Consider the following 25,521-nt stretch of genomic DNA (forward strand, 5'->3'; position numbering starts at 1 on the left):
GCTTGACCTTCTCAAGCCTAATGTAGTGTTTCTGTCTGGCTGCACTGACCCCAAGGAGACAGCTGCTTTGTTGTCAGGAAAAGTCTTCCATTTCCCCCTAGCCAGCCTTAAGGACAAAGCAGGCATGACACATGGTGGCTTTTCCTGTTAGAGGCCACTGAGAGCGGCCCAGGCAGCTGCCAGCATGCTTCCCATAGGCGGTGGGTAGGAACAAGTCAGACTGTCCCAGCTTCCGCAAATAGGACCCAGGGCAACTCGGCCAGGATTGGAAACTCTATGAAAGATACAGTAGCACCCGTCACAGGTTGGGAGGGAAGTGTGTCATCCTAGGTGCCCTCGTGGTCTGAACTCTTATTTGCCTCTTGATACCAAACTAAAGTCCTCACCCTGCAAGGAGGTTTTGTACAACATCCACTCTAAAGAACAGAGAGTTCAGAAAAATGCTTCCCCTCACCCCATGGGGGTGTTCTAGTAAGGGTGGGGTGGCCCACACCTGTACTCCTAGCACTCAGGAAGCTGAGGCAGGATTGCCAGTATAAGGTCAGCCACATAAGGAGACCCTAACTCAAAATGAAGAATTGGGATGTTCTCTTAAGAACCTTCCAGGGGCTGGGAATATGGCCTAGTAGTAGAGTGCTTGCCTAGCATACATGAAGCCCTAGGTTCGATTCCTCAGTCTCACACAGAAAAAGCTGGAAGTGGCGCTGTGGCTCAAGAGGTAGAGTGCTAGCCTTGAGCAAAAAGAAGCCAGAGACAGTGCCCAAGCCCTGAGTCCAAGGCCCAGGACTGGGGAAAAAAACAAAAACCTTCCAGGCTCGATGAAGGAAAGGCTATGGTAGACTCCAGGGCCTTCGCTGTTGGGGGTCACTTGCCCCATATTTCCCCAATCAGAACAAATGAGTGTGCTGACTGCTGGGCACAGACGGCTGTGAACAGCGTGCTCCTCAGGACAGCAGCCCCAGCCCATCCTCAGCACTGGCCCTGGCGTGGGCCAGCCCTTGGGAGCAAAGCTGCACAACTTCATAATTTGTATCAGATGTCGAAGCTTCGCCCTTGGGATTCTGAGCCAGCTGTCATGCTCTGCTACCCCTGAGAGATTGCAGGAATGTTCTGGAGTAGTTCAGTCTGTCTCTCCCAGCTCCAGCTACTGCCCTCTGTGTGTGTGTGTGTGTGTGTGTGTGTCTGTCTGTCTGTCTGTCTGTCTGTCTGTCTGTCTGTCTCTCCATTTCTGTGTGTGCACATGCATGCCAGTCCTGGGACTTGAACTCACTTCTGGCTTTTTTTTTTTTTTTTTTTGGTAGTTTAGTGGAGATCAATGAGTCTCACTGACTTTTCTGCCTGAGCTACCTTGGAACCAGGATCCTCACCCTCCTGAGTAACTTGCAGTTGTGAGCCATTGGCGCCTGGCTACCATTAGTTTCTTAAAATGCTTCTTGGTGCATGCTTAGGGTCTCTGCTACATGGGAGCACCTAGGGTTTCTAATGTGGTGACAGAAGCCCAGGAGGTGGAGCTGGGGAGGAATGCACTTGGTAACAAGAGACTAGAGAAGTCCCTGGACCTTCTTTGCTGTCTCTGCATAATGTCAATGTCAGCACAATGCTGTTTTATACAACAGATTTTATTGAGGTCATGTCAACACAGTCAATAGTGTAATTTTTCTTTTCAAAAAGAAGTTCTGTCTTTGGCTCCCTGTTGCAGTTTTCTGAATCACTGACACAGGGTACGGATAAATAGAGAACTAAATTCCTATACCAGATTGGAAATGAAATAACTAGTGGAGAACACTTAAACCTTAATCTTTGTTTTAAAAAAATGAGAATGAGAATATTAAAAATGCACAAGGTAATGTAGTTTTCATAGTTAAAACCTGACATTGTTTACCAAAGCTATTCAGAGGACACCTGCAACTCAAATCCCATAAACATTTCAAAAATGCCTGCCACCTTCCCTAAGGGCCTGAGGAGTCCCACAGGAGCTGGCTTTGAAGCCCTTGTTTTTGCCTCCCCGGTGCTCTGCTTGCTCCCTGGGAAGCCCATTGCGAGCTGATTGATTTCTACCCATCAGAACTGCTCCCTAACACAACAAATGAGTGGTTTCTGACCCAGGGAAGAAGATTAACTCCTTGATTCTCTAGGGTGTTAGGAAGAAATGTACCATGAGCCCCAGCCAAAACCATTCCTCCCCCCCCCCCCAAAAAAGAAGTCACTTGGGCAGATCTAGGATTGCTTCTCTCTCTTTAGGAATCGTTGGAAAAGTTGGGAGAGGGGAGGGGTTGGCACACAACCTGAGGAACCACAGCTTAGGGAGTCAGAAGTCAGCCATCCTCCGCCCACATGGACATTGCATGGGCCTGAATTGGAACAGTGCAACAGGATCAATTCCTAAGTGACCCAGGCTCACACTGGGTACGGGGATGTGGGCAGGCTTGGAGGAGGCTGTGAGCACCAAGCAAAGGCCATCTGTGTACGGCCAGGATATCCACTGTCGCATCGCCTCAGCCAGCCAGCCTCCAGCAGAGGTGCTGTGATGGGGGAGGATGGCAGGAACATTCCAGTTCCGCCTGGTGGCTGCCTTCCAGGGCCTTTGCCTCCTGGGCCCTAACCTGGTTACAACAGGAAATTAGAAGCAGAGGGTGGAGGGAGAGGAGTCTCTTCCCAATTATCCCTCTGGTAGACACAACCCATCCTGTGGTTCTTTTTCAGCTTTCATCCTTGAGCTCATATGTCCCCTGTTCAGAGAGCCAGATGAGAGGCTCTGCCTTGGGTACGCTGGCTGGAGGTGGCAAGGATCCCTTAATAATTTGCTATGAGAAGCCCAGTCCAGTAGAATAAAGGGAAGAGTATTCTGACAAGAGTCTGCTGATCATCCATCCTGCCCTGTGCCATGATCGGTACAGATACTTCAGTATGATCTTCCCAGCACATGGAAGGCCCGTGGGGCCTGCTCACTGCCCTCATACTAAACAGGGCCAGCACAGGGATGGGGGAGGGGAGGGGAAAGGAGATGGAGGAAGAGCTACTATCCTGCTCCCAGACCAATGCCCCTGCCACTTCCAGACCACTTCCCCCCCCCCCCATGTCTATAGCTAATGCCTTCCCCCCTGCAAAGGGTCACAAAACTGTCCCAGCCAGGATAGGTGTGATGATGTCACAGCACCACCTGGGGGTGGCATTAGTGGCAGGGTATCCACAACTCCATTGCCTTCTTTTCCCAACTGTCATATACAGGGGTTCCTGTGGAGCCAGAAGAGCCCCAACCTCACTCACACAGGGCTGACTGTGAGGGAGCCCATACCCCATTCCTTGAGCAAGTATCCCCATTCCTTGAGTAGGTACCAGCCAGGACCCAGCAGGAAGGGCTGTTTCCCTTGGGGAATGGTTGGGGAGCTCAGACCCCTCTGGCTTCATCGGGGGACCCTGCAGCAGCCAGGACATATATAGGGACTGGGCTGAGTGCCTGGGCCCTGTCGCAGACCAGGCAGGGCAGGAACAGGGGTGCAACCCCTTACTGCAGACATCTGGGAGAGAAGAACTCAGGCCAATCCCTTCTGGTAAAGCTCACGGCCTGCGCGTGGGAAGCAAGTCAGTCTCCTCCAACCAAGGCCATGGCCACCTCTGTTCAGCCTTTGGCTGTTCTCTTTACATGGAGGTCTTTGTAACTGAAAGGTTGCTCTGCCACTAAAGAGGAGGAGGCCAGGACAGCAGGGCCCCCACGGGTTATGTGGGGCAGAGCAAGAATCCCGAAAAGGAAGAGTGGATGTACTTGGTGGAGTAGAGGCCATTGGCCTGGTCCGAGGGCATCTGCACCCAGACTTGGTCGTTAGGCTGCAGCTGGAGCACGGCCCCGCCAGATGCCTGGTCCAGGTAGCCCTTCTTGTATTCGTCGTAGGTGTAGGTGGCGGGCACGTTGTTCTTGTAGAGAGCCACCCACACGTTGGTGCCCTTGACATGCACATGGTAAGCAAAGTAGTAGACGCCGCCCACCGGGCAAGTGAAGATGCCAGTGGCCGGGTTGTAGCCGCTGTGGCCGTTGTAGAGAGTCCGGTCAAACTTCACTGGCATGCCGGAAGCGGGGAAGGGAGATGTGAGCACGGCAGTGAAGGCTGGGGTGCTGTGGGCCGACAGCTCACCCAGCCCAAACTGGGGCTTGTACCCCTTGCCCAGCACAGCGCCCTCTACCCCGCCATTGGGCAGGTGCAAGCCTGCGATGCCAGTCTCATCCAAGGCCCCTGGGGCTCCGGGAGGGCCTGGAGGCCCAGGAGGCCCAGGAGGGCCTGTGAGTCCTGGGGTACCTGGGACGCCAGGAGGGCCTGTGGGACCAGCAGTGCCAGGTTCCCCCACTTTCCCCTCTCCGGGGGCCCCCGGCAGGCCTGGCTCACCCTTCAGGCCCGGAAGACCCTGGGGCCCGATAGGACCAGTTGGGCCCTGGAGTCCTGGGATTCCTGAGGGGCCCCTCAGGCCAGGCTGCCCAGGGAGCCCCAGGTCGCCTTTCTGTCCTAGGGCTCCTGCCACCCCTGGTCCTCCGGGGCGGCCTGTGAACCCTGGCTCACCTTTGGGCCCGGTTGGCCCGGGAGGCCCATGGGCCCCAGGAAGTCCCCTCTCACCTGGAAGCCCAGGTTTCCCAGCCAGACCACTGGGCCCTTGGTCACCCCGAATGCCAGGTACTCCTGGGGGTCCTCCAGGCCCTGCATCGCCCTTGGGCCCTGGAGGCCCACGTCTACCAGGGAGCCCTGCAGACCCGGGAAGTCCAGGGGGACCCCCGAGGCCCTGTGGGCCCTGCTCCCCTGGCTCTCCATCTTCCCCTGGCTCACCCCTGTCCCCTAAGAGCCCTGGAACCCCCGTGGGGCCTCTGTCCCCCTTGGGACCTGGCAATCCTGGCATACCATAACCGGTAGGACCTATCAGGCCAGGAGGGCCCCGAATCCCTGGCTCCCCTTTGGCCCCAGTTGGGCCCTGTGGCCCTGGCACCCCTGCAGCCCCTGGCACCCCCATACCATCTACCCCAGGGGGGCCTTTTGGACCCACAGCGCCTGGCTCCCCCCTAGGGCCTGGAACCCCAGGAATCCCAGACTCTCCCTTGTCTCCAGGGGCTCCAGGGAGTCCATCCAAGCCCGGTTTGCCCAAGCCAGCTGGACCAGGGAGGCCAGGGGGCCCAGGGGCACCCCCTTGCCCAGGGGCTCCAGGAAGCCCTGGCTGACCTACTCCATTATCCCCTTTAAGGCCTCTATCTCCTGGGGGTCCAGGCTCCCCCTGAGGTCCTGGCTCTCCCTGAAATCCTGGGGGACCTGGCACCCCTTGGGCACCTGGTTTTCCTGGGACAGTCATGCCTGAGGGGCCAGGCAGGCCAGGGGGCCCTGGGGGCCCCCGGAGACCCTGATCTCCTCTTATCCCTGGCTCCCCCCGAAGCCCAGGCTGCCCTGGTGGTCCAACCTTGCCTGGGAGTCCTGGAGCACCAGACTTGCCCATCCGGGAGAAGCCAGGGGGACCAGCAGGGCCAGGCTGCCCATGGAGCCCTGGCTTTCCAGTGCCAGGCTTTCCAGGGAAGCCAGGAGGACCAGGGGGCCCCCGGGGCCCAGGCTTCCCAGGGGGGCCAGGCTCTCCTTTCAAGTCCATCGGCAACAGTGGTAGAGGCATTTCTGAGAGGAAGAGAGAAAAAGAGAAGAGGGGAGTCAGAGGTCTGGACAGTGGGAACCCTATCTACCTATCCCCCACCACAGTGTGGGGTACACTGGGGAAGAGCTGGATCTGTAGTTGCTCAGGGAAACCATCCCTAGCTGTCCCTTTCTTCTCTCCTGGAAGGGGACATCTCGTGGGCTGCAGGTTAGCCTCACCCAGGGCTCACAGAGCATGCGCTGGTGTCCTGTGAGGGTGGAATGGCCAGCAGGGGGTGCCAGCTGTCTGCCTTAATGCCAGCTGAAGCTGAACCACTCCAGCCTCACCACCAACCTTCTGGCTTGCCCCCATCTGAGGGCCACTTGTGCTACCCAGCTACAGCTCACTTCCAGGCCCTCTGAGGCAGAGAAGACCCAGAGCAGCCTCAGGAAGTAAAGTGGAGATGAGAGGACCTTTGGTGGGAACTGAGGGTCAGTGTTGGGGGCCTAGGAGGGTCTGATGGAGGTCAGGGGAGTTGGGGAGTCAGGGACTGTTGGAGGCACTGGGGGGAGGGGTGGGCTCTCACCCAGGTACTGGCCCTTGCCCTCACGGAAGGGCGGTCCCACGGGCCCCTTCTGCATGGGCTGCACGTACTTCACTGGGGCGTAGCCTGCTGCCCCACCAGCCCCGCCACCAGCAGACCCCCGTGGTCCACACCCCAGCAACAGCAGCAGCAGCATGGAAGACAGGGGCATTAGAGACCCCGGCATGGCGTCTGTCTTCGGGCGTGCTGCAGGGAGAAAGAGAGGAGGGTCAGCCAGCCCCGGGCTCACAAAAAGACCAGATTTTAGATCTTCAAGGGCAATGCCTGCAATTCCCAAAGGCACAGGGGTGTGTGGGAGCCCCTTCTTAAACTCTCCAAAGCTTCCAGGCCAGGCTTTGGGAGACCAGTCACTCTGCAATCGGATGTGCCTTTGAGAGCACGTCTGACCTCAGTGTGTCCCCGGCTAAAAATCTTTTCAAAATAATGCCCATGGCTGGGAATGTGACTTTGTAGTATAGTGCTTGCCTAGCATGCATGAAGCTCTGGGTTCGATTCCTCGTACCACATAAACAGAAAAAGCCAGAAGTGGTGCTGTGGCTCAAGTGGTAGAGCGCTAGCCTTGACCACAGAGAGGCTCAGGGACAGAGCCTGGCCCTCCTGAGTTCAAGCTCCAGTACCAGTTCCCCCCTCTCCCCCCCCAAAAAAAAACCCAGTGCCCACTAGCATGTGTCGGGCTAGGCCCTCTGAAGCCCTAGCTGAACTCTTCAGAGATCAGAACTCAGTCATCGCCACACTTGAATAAGGTGTTGTTACTGGCATCCCCATTTCTATTTACTGGTGTTTGAACTTGGGTTGTTTTTTTTTTGTTGTTGTTGTTGTTGTTTTGCCAGTCCTGGGGCTTGAACTCAGGGCCTGAGCACTGTCCCTGGCTTCTTTTTGCTCAAGGCTAGCACTCTACCACTTGAGCCACAGCGCCACTTCTGGCTTTTTCTATATATGTGGTGCTGAGGAGTCGAACTCAGGGCTTCATGTATACGAGGTGAACACTTTACCACTAGGCCATATTCCCAGCCCTGGGGTTTGAACTTGGGGCCCTTGCACTTGCTAGACAAGTGTTCTACTGCTTGGGTCACACCCCAGCACTTATTGCTTTTAGATGGTTTTTCAGATAGGGCTATGTTTTGTGTACTGGTCGACCTCAGACAATGATCCTCTTAACTATGACCTCCTGCGTAGCTGAGGTGACAGGTGCATGCCACCATATTGGCTTATAGGCTGAGGTGGGACTCTTACTAACTTTTTTCCCAGGCTGGCTTCAAACCATGATCTTCTGAATCTCTACCTACCAGTAGCTAGAGAGGCACTGAACCAAGGATTTCAGCTAGTGGTGATAAAATATAAAACTGATTGTGATTATATCCTCAACTCTGAATATAAAATATATTTTAAAATTCCATTGTACATTTAAATAGGCCAGCTGTAAGATGTGTGAGTTATATCTTAATAAAACTGCTTTTTTTTTTTTTTTTTTTTTTTTTACCAGACCTGGGACTTGAATTCTGGGCCTGGGCTTCTTCAGCTCAAGGCTGCTTAGCACTCTACCACTCGAGCCACAGCACCACTTCCAGCTTTTTCTGTGATTGATTGGAGATGAGAGTCTCACAGAATTTCTTTCCTGCCTGGGCAGGCTTCCAATGTGATCCTCAGATCCCAGCCTCCTGAGTAGCTAGGATTACAAGCGTGAACCTAACTGCCATTTTGTTTGTTTGTTTGTTCTGTTTTGTCTTTGCCAGTCCTGGGGTGTGGACTCAGGGCCTGAGCACTGTCCCTGGCTTCTTTTTGCTCAAGGCTAGCACTCTGCCACTTGAGCAGCAGCACCACTTCTGGCCATTTTCTGTATATGTGGTGCTGGGGAATTGAACCCAGGGCTTCATGTATACGAGGCAAGCACTCTTGCCACTAGGCCATATCCCCAGCCCCTAAAACTGCTATTTTTAAAAAGCAGATGAACAGCCGGCTTCTTAGAGCTGTGATGCCAGGTAATGTGCCCGCATTATCATTCACACATGGTTTCACCAGCATCCATCTTTTGAATGGGGGACTGACTATGTGGCATTTTTCCACACCCAAGGAAAGTCCCTCTGCCCCTCACACCCCTTCTCTGGACTCCTCCCACCCTACCCGGGCCCTCTGTGCACCTGGGCCTGGTAGTGGGCAAGGAGCAAGGCTCTTCTTGCTGTGGGCTTTGCAGCCATGAATGCCAGTCTGGGGATAGCTGTGGAGCAACCAACATACTTTGCAACCTCTGCCCAGACAGTAACACCTGCCACATGTGGTACCCCTGTGCCTCAGGCCAAGCTCTGGGCTCCCACGGCCTCACCAACACTAATCATCATCACAAGCGAAGGTCCCCACCCTGTGGAGGAAGAAGTTCTGGCTTAGGGCTGGGGTATGGCTCAGGGGCAGAGCACTTCCTTAGCATGTGCAAGGCCTAGGGTCCCATCCTCAGCACCAAAAGGAAAGAGAGAGAGAGAAGTGTGTGAGAGAGAGAGAAGTGGATCTTAGACCACAAAAGATTTCCCAGGCCACATGTTGTGCAAGTGCCAGAGCTGAGTTCCCATCCAGAGCCGGCCCTTGGCATAGGCCATTGACAGGTGCCAGGACCCAAGTCTATGCATGCAGTGTGGGCCGGTGGAGGTTGCTGATGAAGCATGAGGCTAGACACTGTCTTGACATCTGACATTGAACCCTTGGGTCAGCTCGCAATGTATGCTGCCCCTGATCTAGAGATGAGGACATAGGGGTGGGGCTCCCTCTTTAACAGACTCACAGGCAGAACCTAATCCTAGGATGGACTCTTTTATTGGTCAGTTTTGAGGCTTGAACTCAGTGCCTAGGTGCAGTCCCTCAGCTTTTCTACTGCAGCCTAGCACTCTGCCACTTTCACAGTTTTCACAACTCCATTTCCAGTACTCTGGTGGTTCATTGAAGATAAGGGAGACTCATGGACTTTTCTGCCTGGGATGGCTTTGAACCAAAATCCTCAGATTTCAGTCACCTGAATAGCTAGGATTACAGGAGTACGGGCCTAGGGTACATTCTTTTTTTTTTTTTTTTTTTTTGCCAGTCCTGGGCCTTGGACTCAGGGCCTGAGCACTGTCCCTGGCTTCTTCCCGCTCAAGGCTAGCACTCTGCCACTTGAGCCACAGCGCCGCTTCTGGCCGTTTTCTGTATATGTGGTGCTGGGGAATCGAACCTAGGGCCTCGTGTATCCGAGGCAGGCACTCTTGCCACTAGGCTATATCCCCAGCCCTAGGGTACATTCTTAAGGCCACCCCTAGCCCCCACCCCCACCCCACTTCTCCTGAGGGTGGCAGGACAGGATCCTCCCACACTGGCTACCTGAGGTGAGAGACTGCTTGCTTGGTGGGTGGGAGAGAGAGAGAGAGGAAGAGGCAGTGTGCAACAGGAAGTGGAGGGAGCAGAGGGAATAGCTTCTAGTCATCGTAGTCCAGGGCCAGGGTCGGGACACCACCACAAGGGGACTCAAGACAGGCCTGTTTTGTGGGAACCCAGGCCAACCAGCTTTCCACAATACGAGTGGGATGTGATGGAGGATGCAGCCAGGAAGATGCCTAGGCCAGGAAGAGACAGAGTCCCTGATGAACCATGAGCCTTTCATTCCTCCTTAGTAATGGGGGTCCACTAGGAAGGACTCCTGTCCCCTGCTTCTCCCAGCACCTTCCACACCCCACTCTGTGTGTGTGTGAGAGAGAGAGAGAGAGAGAGAGAGACAGACAGACAGACAGAGACAGAGAGACAGAGCGAGCCCCTTGCTAAAATCAGAAACCAGATCTCAAGCCAGGCCCTGGAGCAAACGTTTCCTGAGAGCAGAGTGGAAGGTGGCAGCTGAGAGGCGTCAGGCACTGCGTAGCAGATATGTCCAAAAAGGACTTAATTCCCACTTCATCCAGGGGAAAACTGCTGTTCAGGGTCCCTATGCTACAGAAAAGGAGACGGAGTCTCAAAGAAGCACTGAGGTAGTGCACAGGGGCTGGGAGGGGTGGGGTAGGAAGGAGAACACACGGAGGAGCAAAACCTGGCAAAGTGGGCAAGCGGGGAGGGGAGGCTCTCTTCCAACTTGGGGCGCCTGTGGGTTTGGAGGGAGGGTCGCTGTGGCTCTTGGTTCGAGGAAGAGCTGGAGTGTGCCAGTCTGGGCATGAAGCTGGGGTGTGGAAAGGGATTGGTGGCAGGAGAAAGGGAGTGTTGAGCCTGTTCAAGGGGCGGCGGGAGGAAAGTACGGTGCTGGTGTTGCAGGACTGCGCCTGTGTCGCACAGTCTGCACGGCCCCAGCACCCACAGAGCCCTGGCCACTGCCTCCCTGTCCCTGCGCCCTTCCCACCAGGAAGACGCCATGCCAGGTCTCCGCCCGCTTCCCCACCCCTGTGGCTATCATCCTCACGTATCCTTGCCCTTTGGGAAAGGCCATGGGCTGCCCCTGCTGATGCCCACGACTCTCTGCCCAGCTCTTCTGCTCTCACTGTCCCCATCTCCCTCTCCAGACCCTGTGCCCAGCAACAGGGCCTGGCTGGCACACCTGGCCGCTCCAAAACACTCCAGTTCAACTGACCTCAGATTGTGTGAGTGTGTGTGTGTGTGTGTGTGTGTGTGTGTGTGTGTGTGTGTTCAAACCGTGATCCTCAGATCTCAGCCTCCTGAGTAGCTAGGACCACAGGTGTGAGCCACCAGAGCCCCACTACCATCAGATCTAAAGAACAGCCCAGTATCTCACTCAGACTTTGCACAGACATGTGTCACACCAACCAGGACATCCCTTCTCCAGACCAGAGGGCTCCCCAGGGCTAGAATGGGAAGTGCTGGGGATATCCAGATGCCCTTAACTAAAGAGCTAAGGATGACAGTACTGAGAACAGAGGAGCCAAGGGCAGAACCATTCCTCTGTTCCTAGTTCCCCAGGCAAGGGTTAGTGGCCAAGCAGAGGGTCAGGGAGGGTCACAGGGGCTGTCCCAAGGCTTAAGCCAGCTCTGCCCATGACTAGCTGTGTGACCTTGGGCACGACATCACCCTCTCTGGTGACCTCTTGGGAGGCCGGGGCTGCAGGAGCATGGGGCCTGCCTGAGGAGGGACACATCCAGGAGACGCTGATTCAGGGGATTGAGCCATGGCGGCGGCGGGGTAGACGCGGTGTTTGGACAGCTGCAAGTCCTTAACAGGGATTTCCCCCCTTTTCAACAAATCCCCGTAAAACGGCATTTCGTCCAAGTCAGCATTTTGTGGCAGCCTGGCCTCCTCCCAGGGAGACCAAGGAGACGGGATGGGAGTGGGGAGTGCAATGGGGTCCCTCAGACTAGACGGGATGGGCCCCATCAGGAAGACCTCTACCCTGGAACTGGCCAAGGAGCAGCCCTGCCCACCAACCCTTGCCAAAGCAACCCATACCAGGGGCAACCAGCAGAGGGCGCTGAGAAGACCCCACCAACGTGAGGTCCTGCCGATCCCCATCCTGTCCCCTGTCATAGCAGAGGTCCTGGCCACAGCGGACAGGAAGGATACCCTGGACCCCAGACCACCACCCAGGCTCCCATAGGTCAGGAAGGGTGAAGTTGGATGACCGCAGTTAGCCCCTGGCGGGGGGGAGGAGAGAAACCCAGGCCCTTAGGCCACTAGGCCCCCTGCCACTACCCCCAGACGGGCAGGCGGCTGAGCAAAGGAGCGGTGGGGAGGCGCTCGGCTGGCCAGCCAAACCACAGGTATGTTATGAGACACTTCCTGTTGTGGAGACATTTCTGCGGATCCTCGGCCCCACTCCCCAGACTCCTCGCCTCTCCCTGGTCTATGGGCCTGATTCCACTCTCCTGGGCTCTGTCTCTGGCACCTGGTCAGATGAACAGCCTGGTTCTGGAGCTCCCTCTCAGGGCCAGCCCTGGGAAGCACTAAGGCCCCCTGGTCCCTCAGCACAGCTCCTTCCCATCTGGGTGATTGTAGGCCAGTGGCCTAGCCTCTTTGAGCCTCCGTGTCCCCTGGAGAAAGATAATTGGGATCATCTGACCCACCAGCCCCTCCAGGCGTGCTACCTTGTCTTGTTCCTGATGCCCAGGAAGCCCCTGCTTTGGTTCAACCACAAATCCTCCTGTTATTAAGTGGCATCTGTCCTCCAGCCCTCAAAAGCCTCAGGTGGCTTGCTGCACAAACCTATGACCTGGTGAAATGACCACCTAAAGTCCATGTTCTGACTTTTCCCTGGCCACTCAGAGAAACTGGGCACCGCAGAGCCTACTCTGGATTGGAACTGAGCTATGGCACTGGGATGGAAAGGGTGGGGGAGGGGAACAGAAGGGCTCGCCGCCCAGCTCTACCTCCCCAGCTAGGCTGTTCACACTTCTGAAGGGCTCCGGAGCCTTCCCCACCACTCCCAGCCCTGTCCTCCCTCTAATATCTGAAATAGGGGTTCCACTCCCCACTCAAGACCCAGAGCCCCTCCTCAGGGGCCTCTTGGTCTGTGGATGCCGGCCCCACCCTGCTTTCCAGTCTCTCCATCCCTGTGTCTACATAGGCCCCAGCCTGAGCCTGCTCTGCAGATCTGGGCCTGTCCCAGAACCTGGGCTCACGTCCTCTTGGGACAGTCTCTGTGGTCCCCAGCCGCCCCTCTCGCCAGCTCTTGTCTCATCACCAAGGACTCACACCTCTGATCTCCCGCAGGCCTTCGGCTGCTGCACCAGCGGCCAAGCCCTGTTGCCTGGCTGTCCCTCAGCTACTTCATCATTTCTTTCTCTGTCACTACCTCCTCCTCCCCAGCCCCCCAGGTGCCTGGGCCAAAACTCTGAACATCACTTTGGGCCCTTTTTTCTTCCCTTACAGGGAAGAAAAGAATCTCTCTGGCCCATAATGCTTTGGTGCAATTGGGAGAGGCTGCCCCCCGGCCTCCAGCCATTGCCTTTCCTGGGCACCTCTGAGCCCCCAACCTGCACAACTACACATGATGTTTCTGTGCCCGAGCCCTCAGATCACAGATCCAAACCTGTGGACTCTGTCTCCCCTTTTCTCTCACTTCTCTTTCCTCCCCACCACCTCTGCCCTTCAGAAACCTGTGCGCCTCCAAAATGCAGCCCAGTCAGGGGCCAGCCGGCTCATCCCTGTAATCTAGCCACTCAGGAGCTGAGATCCGAGAGGGTCATCGTTCAAAGCCAACCCAGGCAGGGAAGTCCATGAAACTCCAATGAACCACCAAAAAGCCAGAAATAGAGACGTGGCCCAAGTGGTGAAGCACCAGTCTGGATGATAGGGACTATATCCAGACCTGAGTACAAGCCCCAGTACCCCCCACCCACCCACACACACACACACACGATCAACGCAGTACCTGACACATGCCACCCACTCCATAAAGGTTCAATTTAATTGCCAAATAGTCACTTGGGCAATCACAGCAGTCTCTCATCCAACCCCCACAGCCCCCACACCTCGTGTCTCAGCTTTTTCAACTTTGCCCACATAGACTCCAGCGTTAGCCTTCACCAGGATCATCGGCACAGTTGCTGAAACACAGGTTCAAAACACAGGTTCCCAGCCCCTCTACAGATGAATGGATTAAAAAAATGTGGTACCTATACACAATGGAATACTATATAGTGATTGGTATTCGCAGGGAAATGGTCAGAACTTGAACAAATAATGTTGAGGAGACAAGCCTAGAACACAGAGAACAAAGGGGCATGGCCTCCTTGATTTATGACTGTTAGGGAGGGAGGAGGACAGTAGAGACCAGGTCTGCAAAACAACAAACTTCTTTTCAAATGGTTTTTCCACGTGTTTGGGTCAGCGACTTCACATTATGTATCTAAAACCAAACAACTACTAAACATAAAAAGGTCTAGAATAAATCTATCAGTGGACCACAATAGCTCAACAGCTATGTACACAAGATCATATAAGACAAGGAGAAGCAAAAACAACTCCAAGAGAAGGACACAGGAGGATTCTTTTTTTTTTTTTTTGCCAGTCCTGGGCCTTGGACTCAGGGCCTGAGCACTGTCCCTGGCTTCTTTTTGCTCAAGGCTAGCACTCTGCCACTTGAGCCACAGCGCCACTTCTGGCCATTTTCTGTATATGTGGTGCTGGGGAATTGAACCAAGGGCTTCATGTATATGAGGCAAGCGCTCTTGCCACTAGGCCATATCCCCAGCCCCCCAGGAGGATTCTATTGTTGACATTATCTTTAAAGTTCTAGATGAATTTTGTGGTGTACCCTACACATTTACTGTATATGATTTTGGTATACTGGATATTGTATATATGCCTACCTGATCTAGGGAAGGGAAAGAAAAATGAGGTGTAAGATATCACAAGAAATGTTTTCACTGCCTTATTATGTAACTGTATCTTTGCACAACACCTTGTCAATAAAATTTAATTAAAAACAAACACAGGTTCCCAGGCCCCATCCTTACTCGGCAGGTGAGGCAGGCCTAACCCGTGTCTCTGCCCAGCCCCTGGGCTATGCTGATGGGGCCTGCCTGGGGCCCACAATGAACACAGCTCCTCCCATGTCTCTCTGGGGCTTCCAGTGGCTCCCTAGTACCGAAAGGATAAGTGCCATGTTACTCTGCCATTCGTGGGGCCGCCTGGAGGAAGTGGGCAGATAGGGTAGAGAGGCTGGTTGTGAGCGTAGCAAAGCCAAGCCCACGATGGAGGAACACACAGTGGTCTAAGGGCCATGGGGGCTTCTTTTTGCTTAAGGCTAGCACTCTGCCACTTGAGCCACAGTGCCACTTCTGGCCATTTTCTGTATATGTGGTGCTGGGGAATCGAACCCAGGGCCTCATGTATACGAGGCAAGCACTCTTGCCACTAGGCCATACTCCCAGCCCCCCTGGCTTCTTTTTTTGCTCAAGGCTAGCACTCTGTCACTTGAGCCACAGCGCCACTTCTGGCCGTTTTCTGTATATGTGGTGCTGGGGAATTGAACCCATGGCTTCATGTATATGAGGCAAGCACTGTTGCCACTAGGCCATATTCCCAGCCGTGAGAGAGAGAGAGAGAGGAGAGAGAAGTCAGAGATCACCAGGCCACAAGGAACAGTGAGCAGTCCAGGGCGAGGACAGAATAAGTGTCCAGAGGGGGAGGGGCTGCAGAGCTCCTGGGCAGGAAGGGGGCATCCAGAGGGGGTGACTCTATAGGCCTGAAACTCTCACAGAAATAAGATTAGGGCTATAGATTTAAAAGTTTCTGGAGTCAGGCACCGGTGGCTCACACCTGTAATCTGAGCTACTCAGGAGGTTGAGCTCTGAGGATTGCAGTTCAAAGCCAGCCCATGCAGGAAGGTCCGTGACACTCTTATCTCCAAGTGATAGAGCTCTAGTCTTGAGTACAAAAGCTCAGGCACAGCGCCCAGGCCCTGAGTTCAAGTCTCATGACCATCAAAACATTTTCAAATTAAAAAATAAAAAGTTTGAAGGGGGGTAACAAGTTTGATAAGAAATGTACTCAGTGCCTTACGTATGAAATTGTAACCCCTCTGGTACATCACTTTGACAATAAATTGATTAATTTTTAAAAAATCAAAAAAATAAAAATAACAAGTTCCTGGTAGGGTTACTGCATCCTGGATGAGAGAGCCGGGCTCTCACCATGGGGACTCTGAAGTGGAGGAGGTAAGGGGTGCACGCCACACCTCTGGTTATCCTCCATCCAGCTTGCCCCCAAATTCTCACAGCTTCCCTAGAACTGTACCTGGGCACCCTTTTTTGCCTGGCTCAATCTCCTTCCTCACTTAAGGCCCAGCCTTGGAGCCTCCTCCTCCAAGTAGCCTTCCCTGCCTCTCTCAGAGCAGCTTCTCTAGGGGCCCCCAGGCCCTCCTCCCATTCACCTCACCTCTAACTATGGTGGCGTTCAGCACAAGCGCAGGAAGTCTGGCTTCAGGGCCAGCCTGGCTGCCCGGCCTCCCACCTCGGGCCCAGGCCCCAGGCTGGCTCCCCAGAGGGCCCCCTCCTCTATGGCTCTTCTCAAATCCTCCTCAGGAGACCAGAGGCAGCTGACTCCCCTCCACCAAGGCCTTGGACCCCCACTAGTGCCACGCTCACCCCAGCAGAGGCCTGGAGCCTCTGTCCAGAACTGATTCTGAATCGAGGGACCCCAGACCCCCAGCCACCCCCAGCCTCAAGGCAGGCAGGCAGGGCTTCTTCAGACTCCAGTCCTTCTCCTTCCCCTTCTGGTTCGCATTTGCGGCCTTTTCCGGAACGCCACCGGCACTGCTGCTGCCCCAGCCTGCCAAGATTCCTGGGCCTCTCCTGGGTCTCGAAGCTTCCCTGCATCGTGGTGGTGGCAGCAGCGGCGGCGGCAGCAGGAGGGGCTTGGCTGGGCAGGGACAGGCCCAGTGGGAGTGCAGCCAGGCCACTGCACCCAGGCCGAGCCAAGCAAACACTGCTGCGCCAAGGAGCTGGGCAAAATAGTTCACAAATGAGAAAAAGCTGCTTCCGACTCGGCCGGAGTTTTACAGCGCACAGGGAGCTGAGGTCACCTGTACGAGAGGCTGCCCTCAGGGACTCCCTGGGCCTGGGAGGGGCTTCTGCTACTACAGGAGAACACAAGGGTAGACAGCAACAAGCACAGGCCTCATCTAGCCTAGATATCAACCTAGCTTACCTGTGAGACCAAAGGAGCCAGGGAGGTCTCAGTGGAGGCAGAGCCTGAGGGTGGAGAGGAGGAGTAAGGAGCCACCAGGAGCCTGGGATGCCCCATGCCTGACCCTCAGCCTCCCCACTCTGGCCAGGCTTCTCGCCAGGAGCCCTGCTGGACCCAGAGGCACTAAATCAGCCTGGCATCGCAAGCTGTGCCATCCTCCCCCTCTCCCAGAATTCTATGTGTACTTCGTGTGCTCAGAGTACCTGAGCTGAGGTGGACATGTCCTCTTTTATCAGCAGGGAGCTGGGGAAGGTCCCTTCTGGATCTGTACTGGCCGAGTCCTCTCTCTGTGTCAGCCTGGTTAGCAGTGGCCCCGAGGTTGCTGTGTGGTTAAGACTGTACCTCCGAACACAAAAGCATCTCCACCCCATGTCCTTCTGAAGGCATCAGACAGCTGACAGCCACACAAGTGACTAAGATCTCTGGGATATGGGAGACGCACTGTATCCTCCTACCCCCACTTCCCTGCTAAGAATTGCTTCCTGGCACAAGGAATATTGAAGCTGTATTCTGAAGGATGAGTAGGAGTCTGAAAGACAGATGAGGCAAGACAAAAGAATTTCAAGCCAGGTGCTGGTGGCTCACACCTGTAATCCTAGCTACTCCAGAGGCTGAGATCTAAGGGTCACTGTTTAAAACCAGCCCAAGCAGGAACAGTCTGCAAGACTCTTATCTCCAATTAACCACTCAAAAACTGGAAATGGCACTGTGGCTCAAAGTGGTAGAGTGTTAGTGTTAAGCAAAAGAGCTCAGGGACAATGCCCAGGCCTTGAGTTCAAGCCCTACAACTGACAAAAGAAAGGAATTTCAGAAGCCAGTTGCTAGTGGCTCATGCCTATAATTCTAGCTACTTGAGAGGCTGAGATCCGAAGATTACAATGAAGTTTCCAGTTCAAAGCCAGACCAGGCAGGAAAGTCCTTGAGACTCTCATCTCTAACCACAAAAAGGCAGGATGTGGCTCAAGTGGTAGAGCTCTAATCTTGAGTAAAAAAAGCTAAGGGACAATACCTAGGCCCTTAGTTCAAGCCCCAGTACACACACACACACACACACACACACACACACACACACACACACTGGAGATAGCTGTAGGGATGTATTAGCAGATACAGGGCAGGCCCAGAAGCATTAGCAGGATTGAGAAGGACAAACAGGAGCTAAGGCTGGAATGGGGGAAGGAGGGGAAGTCTTAAATGCCATACTTGCGTTAGTCAGCGGGAGCTATGGAAGGCTGTTGAGTAGGAAGGTGGTGTGGTCCAAGCCCTGGATGGCCAGGTCCCCATTTCTGCTTCAACCAAACACAGTGGCAGGCTCTGTCCAAGGCCCTAGTCCAGGTGGCTACACAAGAGGGACTGCAGCTAGAGTCCAAACCCAGACAGGGCTCCTAGGTGGATGAGGGGGGTCACTCAGCCAGCCCACCTGGCAAGAAGGGCTGCCAGCTGCGTCACTCTCTCCCCCAGCTGCTTGCCTGCCTCTGCCCACTCCCATGGAAACTCTGGCATCTCAGCCCTCACCGTGGCTGCACACACCGGCAATGCCAAAACCAGCCGGTCCTGGGCCTTCTCTCCAACTTGGCGAGCTCTGCCTCCATCCGGCCAGTCGGAACATCAAGATCCCTAAACTGATCAAGATTCCATTGTTCAAGCCCCAGCCTGGGTGAAAGGTCCCCACCCAGCTTCATCCCAACTTCTCCAGCGTCTTCCCCCCGACCCCCACCCTGCACCGTGAGGCTGGGGAAAAATGAGTTCTGTGGACCTGGCTTTTGAAAGTGGAAGAGGAATTTAACTGATTCTGGGAGGGGGGGAGCTATCCCAGCCAAGGAAGAACTCCAGTGAGGGTATGGGGGTGAGAAAACCCTGAACACACTGGAGGGCTGGAGAGGAGGGAAACAAAATAAACAAGATGGAGTGGAAGATGGAGCTCATTGGCAAAGAAAGCACTTGACTAATATGCATGAGGCCTTGGGTTCGATTCCTCAGCCTCAGCATGTAGGGAGACACAAAACCCAAACAAACCAACAAAATTCATTAAGCACAGCTAATATTTCTCTTGCTTGGTACTGTTCTGGGTTGTTTTTTGGTTTTGGTTGTTTTTTTTGTTACTGTTGTTGTTTTGTTTTGTCTTTTTCGGTGCTGGAGATTAAACCCAGGGCCTTGCACACAGTAGGCAAGTGCTTTACCCCTCACTGGGCTACAGGATAGCATAGCCCTTTTGTGGTGTGTGTGTGTGTGTGTGTGTGTGTGTGTGTGTGTGTGTGTGTGTGTGTATGTGTGGTATGTGTGTGTATGAGTCCTGGGGCTTGAACTTGGGGCCTTGTGCTCACACTTGTCTTTTTCTGTTCAAGGCTAGTACTCTACAGCTAGTACTCCACAACTCCATTCTGGCTTCTTTGGCAGTTAATTGGAGATCAGAGTCTCATGGACTTTTCTGTCCAGGTTGGCTTCAAATCACGATCCTCAGATCTCAGCCTGATTACATGTATGAGTCACTAGGACTCAGGTGAATAATTTTTTTTAAAACAAGGTCTCACTATGTAGCCAAGGCTGACCTTGAATTCTCCAACTTCCTTACCTCATCTTCCTGAGGGCTAAAATTACAATGTGCACCACCATACTGGCTCTGGGTATTATCATGAATCATCTTGTTTAATCCCTTTCTACTGATGGGGAAACTGAGGGACCAAATCTGAATTTAACTTGAGCTGTTGGCTTCAAAGCCTGGGCTCTTAACCACTGACTGTACAAATGACTTCACATGACAGGGCTGGCTGCTGTCAGACTGAGAAATGCTTTGACAAGGCAATTAGGGTCAGAGGCCTGGGCTCAGCTCAAAGCTGGCTCTCCTCCTCTCCATCCGTTCTAGCCCTTAATAACAGTTTATAATCCCAGGAACATTGAGAGTACCAGAACAGCACTTGCATGCTCACAGGCATTATTTTAGCAAACTCCCCTGAAGTCTTGGAACAGCTGTCCAGTTTTACTGAGGAGGAGCTTGGGGCCCAGACAGCTCACATCTAGTACCCCAGGTTACAGGGCAGGAAGGAAAGGGGCAGGATCTGCACCCACATCTGCCCAGCCCCAAAGAACCAAAGTCCCCAGGCTTGGGGGAGATCTGGGTTCCAGTCTACCCTCTGTCTCCACCATGCCAACCACCACCAGATGGCTCCAAGGACAGGAGAGGCTGGGCACCGAGTGGACAACTACTACCAAGGGGCTCTGGAGCCCTTCCCTCAGTTCCTCAAAGTGGGCAACTGGGGGGGGGCGGCGTGCCAGGGCAGTGCCTGAGCCCACGAGCCCACTTCAACGGGACTCTGTTCTTAACTCCCCTCCTTAATCTCCTTGAGACCTTGCAGATGACACTGTCCCTCTGCATAGAGCCTGGTGCTGCTGGCTCAGCCCAAATCCCAGGCCAGATGGAAGGATCATCTGCACCCCGCACCCAGCAGCTAGTGAAGAGGCCCCAGACCCACGTCCCCACTCTACCTTTCTAAACGGGGGGGGGTGGGACAGCAACATCCCAAGGGGGTCATCACGCCTCCCGGAGGTGAATCACTCCCTCCCCGGCACACACCATGGGCAGCTTCTGGGCTAATCATCTCACTTTTTAAATCATAGGTTGAAAGACTCACCCCCAGAGCACCACTGTATACAATTCATGTGTGTGCGTGTGTGTGTGTGTGTGTGTGTGTGTGTGTGTGAGAGAGAGAGAGAGAGAGAGAGAGAGAGAGAGTATGGAGGCTTAAACTTAGGGCCTCAGACTCTTCCTCAGCTTTTGTGCTCACGGCTGGCACTCTACTACTTGAACCACACCTACAATTCCAACTTTTGACTGGTTAATTTGAGATAGGAGTCTCGCCGACTTTTCTGCCCAGGCTGGCTTCGAGCTGCAATCTTCAGAACTCAGGCTCCTGAGAAGCGAGGATTACAGGTCTATGTGCCCAGCAATGCAATTCTCCTAGCAAGAAATGGGAGAACTAAACAAATCCATCTTGGATGCCCAGAATGAGAGCAGAATTTGTCACACAGGACTTCAGTGAAGGTTCACTGTTAGGATGATAAATCTTCTTACCATGATGCCACCCAGCAGCCCCGTGGAAGGAGCAAGATAAGAAAAAGGCTCCACATCTAAGACAAAGGCTCAGAGAAGTCACTTGTTCAAGTTCAGCAGCTAGCCAGTGGGGGATGGTCCCAGAGCTCCAACCAAGATGAATGAATCCAAAGATGCTGGCGACAGCTCCTCCCTGCCCCCCCCCCAGTTAAGACACAGTGTTGGGGGCCTCCTCCCCATTCCTTTAGCCCCTCCTGGCTGACCCCAAGAGATTCCTGTCCTGGCCCAGCCCCTGCTGCCACTGTAGGAGGGGGCGCTGCATTCCTGGCTAAGCAGCGGATTTGCTGTGCTCTGGGAACTATGAAAAGAATGTTTGCCACGAGCTGAGCTGAGCGTGGTCGCCTGTCAGGGAGCGTGGCCTGGAGGGCGCACGCGGAGCTGTGCAGCAGCCAGCCCAGCAGGAGAGACAGAAGGAAGAACTTCCAGGTCATGAGGGCTGCAGACACTGGATGGGGGTGGAGGCCGAAGAGTTGGGCTCTGGGATCTTTCAGGAGAGGTGATACAAATTCCCCACCCCACAATCTCATTTCCACTCAGCACAGGCTGTAGGGTGAGCCAGGCCAGCATGACTGACCCGTCTCATAGATGGGGTTATGGATGCAGGAGAGATTACCTGAGGTCACAGAGCAGCCAGAGGCAGAAGTAAGAGCAGAGGCCAGGGCTCTGGTCTCAGGCTCCTTCTTTACCCAGGCTGAGGTCTCTCCTTCCCAGAAAAACAACCTGTGCTTTAGAAATGCCTGGCACCCTGTGGCTGCCCAACAACCATGCCATACCCTAGAAAAGGTAGTGGTTGAAGAGGTAAGTATAAGCAACAAAAGCTGGGGATCCTCACTGACCAATACTCAACAAACAGGCTGGGTACTGAACTTGCTAAGCCTCCAATCACCTCTCTGTTAAATGGACCACTGATCCCTGCGGTGCAGCACTGTTACAAGGATTAAATGAGAAGTGTAAATATAGACCTATGCACAGCTAGTGCCCTATGGACTCTTGTTATCCCTTCATGCCTCTTCCCCAGGAGGCCCTGGCTCTCTGCCACCCATGAAGGTGGGCCCCTCTGCCCTCCAAGAGCAAGACTCCCACTCATCCAACCTGCCTGGGGACAGGGAACACTCACTATTCTCTCTGTGTCTCTGCGCCTGCCTATGTCTGTGTGTCTGCGTGTCCCTCTCGTCCTCTCTCTTCTCACTTCCTGTGTTGGTAACAGGGCTTGAACTAAGGGCCTATGCTCTTGGTCAGCTTTTCTGCTCATGGCTGGTACTCTACCACTTGAGCCACATCTCTAGCCCGGCTTTTTGTGGGTTGATTGGAAATGGAGTCTTCTAGATTTTTCTGCCTGGAAGGGCTTCAAATCTCAATACTCCAGGTCAGCTTCTTGAGTTTCTAGGCTTACAGGTGTGAGCACTGGTGCCTGACCTCATTGAAAACTTTCTGAGAAGGGCTGGGAGTGTGGCCTAGTGGTAGAGCGCTTGCCTCGTATACATGAAGCTCTGGGTTTGATTCCTCAGCACCACATAGAAAAGGCCGGAAGTGGCACTATGGAGGCGGGCCCAGGTCCTCCTCCATGCTTCCAGATCAAATCACAAAGGTGACGGACACTGACCAGAAATTAGATGAAAGTTCTAAAGCCTGTGACCTGGAATCACTCCTCACCTCTCCAACAGGCAAAATGACCCTGGAGACAGGGATTGGCATTTGCATTGAGTAGCTAAGGAAACTGAGGTTTACTGATGGGCAGTGCCAGGCCCATCTGATTCCCAAGGTCAACACTGGATGTGCTATGTTCACGTCAGACCCACTGTCTACATCCTACCTCCTCAGAGATGTCCACAGCAGAGAGGGTTTAGTACTCACTTCCTGGGAGAGTGACTTGTCTGGCCAATGTCTGGGCACACAGGTGCACACTCTGGCCTGGCACCCTCATTCTAGCTTCTGTACATTCCTCAGACCTTCCAAACACTACCTCCACCTCAGTCCCAATCATTGCAGCTTATCAGACACTAGAGCCAAACCCACACCTCCCCTGCACCTGGCTCCTTCTGGGACAGCTCATAGGGTTCCAGCGCAAAGCTCCTGGCCCACCGTCTCCTCGCCCCACAGCCAATCAGGCCCTTTCCACACGCCACTCCATCCACCTGGTCCTCTCATCCCCATGGCAACAACCCACTTCAGCCCCTTCATCTTCCTCCTCAAACTGCCCAGCCTCCTCCAAGGCCACACGGCCTCAGAGATGTCCCGGTTTTTGCCCCAATAGCCAGTGATTCCCAGATTGCATCTCTCAGCAGCTCACACCCTGTCTTTGAACAAGACCCTTGGAAATCTGACCTCCAAGCAATATGAGCCCCTCCTACTCCCCACTGTGTAACCCAACAGTGCCCTATTACTCACTGTCCCAGAGAGAGAGGGAGGGAGGGCAAGACGGAAGGAGGGAGAGCGAGAGAGCTCTGCTCTAAGGTGCTCTCCTCTCCAGCAAGATGTACCACCCAACCACCCCTGCATTGGACAGAATTCTCATTATCTTTGAAAAAGCCACAGACAGAATCATGTCTTGGGCCTTGCCATCTGAATCCCCCAGGAGCACAGTGCTGGGTTCCGGCTCGCAGGGTTCCTCCCCCATGAGTTCCTCAACAGGTTCCCCTGACCACAGCTGCACTCCATATGGGACCACTGGGTCTCTATAGTTCTCCTACTCCAACTCTTGGGGCCAGCTCATCTGAGGTCCCCCTTCTTTCCAACAAGGGGGCCTATGACTACCACTGGGAGGGGACTAGAATTAATTGGTGGGGGGCCCGAGGGACTGCAAAACTGGGTCCAGACATCCTTTGGCCTGGCTTGGGCCCAGGGCAGGAAAAGTAGTGGGGCCTGGAGGCTCAGGCTAACAGCCCCCCCCCCCCTTGCTAACAGACACATTCCCTTCCCTTTTTCCTTTCTCCTCCTCTGGGCTGGAGTGGAAACACTCATGTTCACTTGGTAGACAAAATGAAACCCGAGAGACACCCTGGTGAGCATGTGGAGTGTGCGTGTGCTCAGGCATGCACACGTGTGTGTGAGTATGTCTGGCTAGACCATGTAGGGTCTGCTATTAAGCTTGTAGATGGGGGGTGGGGGAAAGTAAGAGAGAGGAGAGAGGGAGAGAAGAAGGGGGAGATAGAGGAGAGAGGTATGCTGACATATGGCTAACAAATGTTTGATCTGGTGTGTGATTGTGTGATTCTCAACTGGAGGGAGAATGAACTTGACACTTGGGTTTGCACACCACTATGGTGACTGTGTGTATCTGTGGTTTGTCCTCTGTGCCTGCTGGGGTGACTCCATGCCCAAGGGTCTGCCAGTGTGCACCAGCCCAGCCTGAGGGCAACTATGCCTTCACCAAGACTGCCAACTCTCTTACGCCTCTCCCTAGACCTTCAATTCCTCCCCCAAGGGCCCCTCTGCTCAGGGCAGTGAGGGTCTGTCTATCTTAGCTCAAATCCCCAGAGAGGGTCACCCTGCAGCCCCCTCCAGCCTGCCTTCCCCTGGCCCACTGCCCTCAGGCCTGCCACACACACCCTGGGACTAGCTCTGCTACAACAGGAGGTGCCAGGGCACTCTGCTTGGGGTCAGTGGTGCAACGGAGTCAGGAACCTCTATACACACACGCACGCACACACACACACACACACACACACACACACACACACACAGCAGTCAGAGGGGTCTGGCCTATTCCATTCCTGGGCCTTCCAGAGGAAGAGCTAGTGGCTGCCTACCTGGGGGGCCTCCTGGGGCCACTATGGTTCCAGCAACCCTGGGCAGAGGCTCTAAGAGGCCGATCTGGGGACCCCGGTCCCCCGCAGGTCTCAGGCAGGGACATTGCTCCATGCCGTCTCCCTTGCCTGCCCGGGAACTTTGCAGCAGGCACTTGGGGGGCGTGGGGGGGGGGTGCGCAGAGGCAGGACAAGCGAGGGTGAGGGGGGCCAGCGAGTGCGGAATAGCAGAAAGATGGGGAGAGGGGAGCCGAGCAGGCTGGGAGGCCCCGGGGCGCCTCTCCTCCACTCTGGAAAGGGGGTGTTCACTCGTTTTACAGGTGGGAAGCCAGGCTGCGCCTGAGCGGCTCTGTGGCTGTCCGGGGCTGGAGCCCGGGAGGGACAGGCGCTCTAGAGGGTTCTCCGCGGGAGTGTGGGGCACAGGACCGGGATGGACGCGGGGCCCCGGGCGCCTCCTGGGGTCCCTGGCACGGGCTCCGGGGGTTACCTGCAGGGCGGCCGCCGGGCGTCGTCGGGGTCCGCGCCGCCGGGGCTCCGCGTCGCTCTGCCCGCCGCCCGCCGCGGCCGCGGAGTGGGGGGACGGGGGAGGCGCGGCCGGGAGGGGCGGGCGGGGCGGGGCCTCACCCGCTCTTTCCACCGGCGCCGCCAGGGCCCGCGCCCCGCCCGCCCGGCGCCCCGCCCGCCACGCGCGGGTCCGACCCCAGCCCATCCCTGCCCCCAGGGCCACCTGTCCTGCCGGGAGGGAGAGAGAGGGTACGACGAGGTCCCCCAGGGGCGGCACAGATCCACACAAGACCCCCCAAAGGTGCCCTGGGCAGACACAAGGCCCC

The 25,521-nt window shown here is 55.0% G+C and overlaps 1 protein-coding gene across 2 annotated transcripts; it reads right to left on the reverse strand.

The window, feature by feature from the left end:
• Positions 1–1,603: 1,603 nt before the first annotated feature.
• On the reverse strand, positions 1,604–25,235 carry Col8a2 (collagen type VIII alpha 2 chain). Of its 2 annotated transcripts, XM_048350888.1 has the most exons (4): positions 25,179–25,207; positions 20,694–20,792; positions 6,179–6,382; positions 1,604–5,636 (listed from the first exon to the last, which is right to left on the reverse strand). In XM_048350888.1, the coding sequence occupies exons 3-4, from the start codon at positions 6,360–6,362 to the stop codon at positions 3,718–3,720; spliced, it is 2,103 nt and encodes a 700-aa protein (XP_048206845.1). In that variant the 5' UTR covers positions 6,363–6,382; positions 20,694–20,792; positions 25,179–25,207; the 3' UTR covers positions 1,604–3,717. The 2 variants fall into 2 exon arrangements, with proteins under 2 accessions (XP_048206845.1, XP_048206846.1); XM_048350889.1 differs by lacking the exon at positions 20,694–20,792 and having other exon boundaries at positions 25,179–25,235.
• Positions 25,236–25,521: the final 286 nt, after the last annotated feature.

The sequence above is a fragment of the Perognathus longimembris genome, chromosome 7 (assembly GCF_023159225.1).
Source record: "Perognathus longimembris pacificus isolate PPM17 chromosome 7, ASM2315922v1, whole genome shotgun sequence".
Taxonomy (NCBI): domain Eukaryota; kingdom Metazoa; phylum Chordata; class Mammalia; order Rodentia; family Heteromyidae; genus Perognathus; species Perognathus longimembris.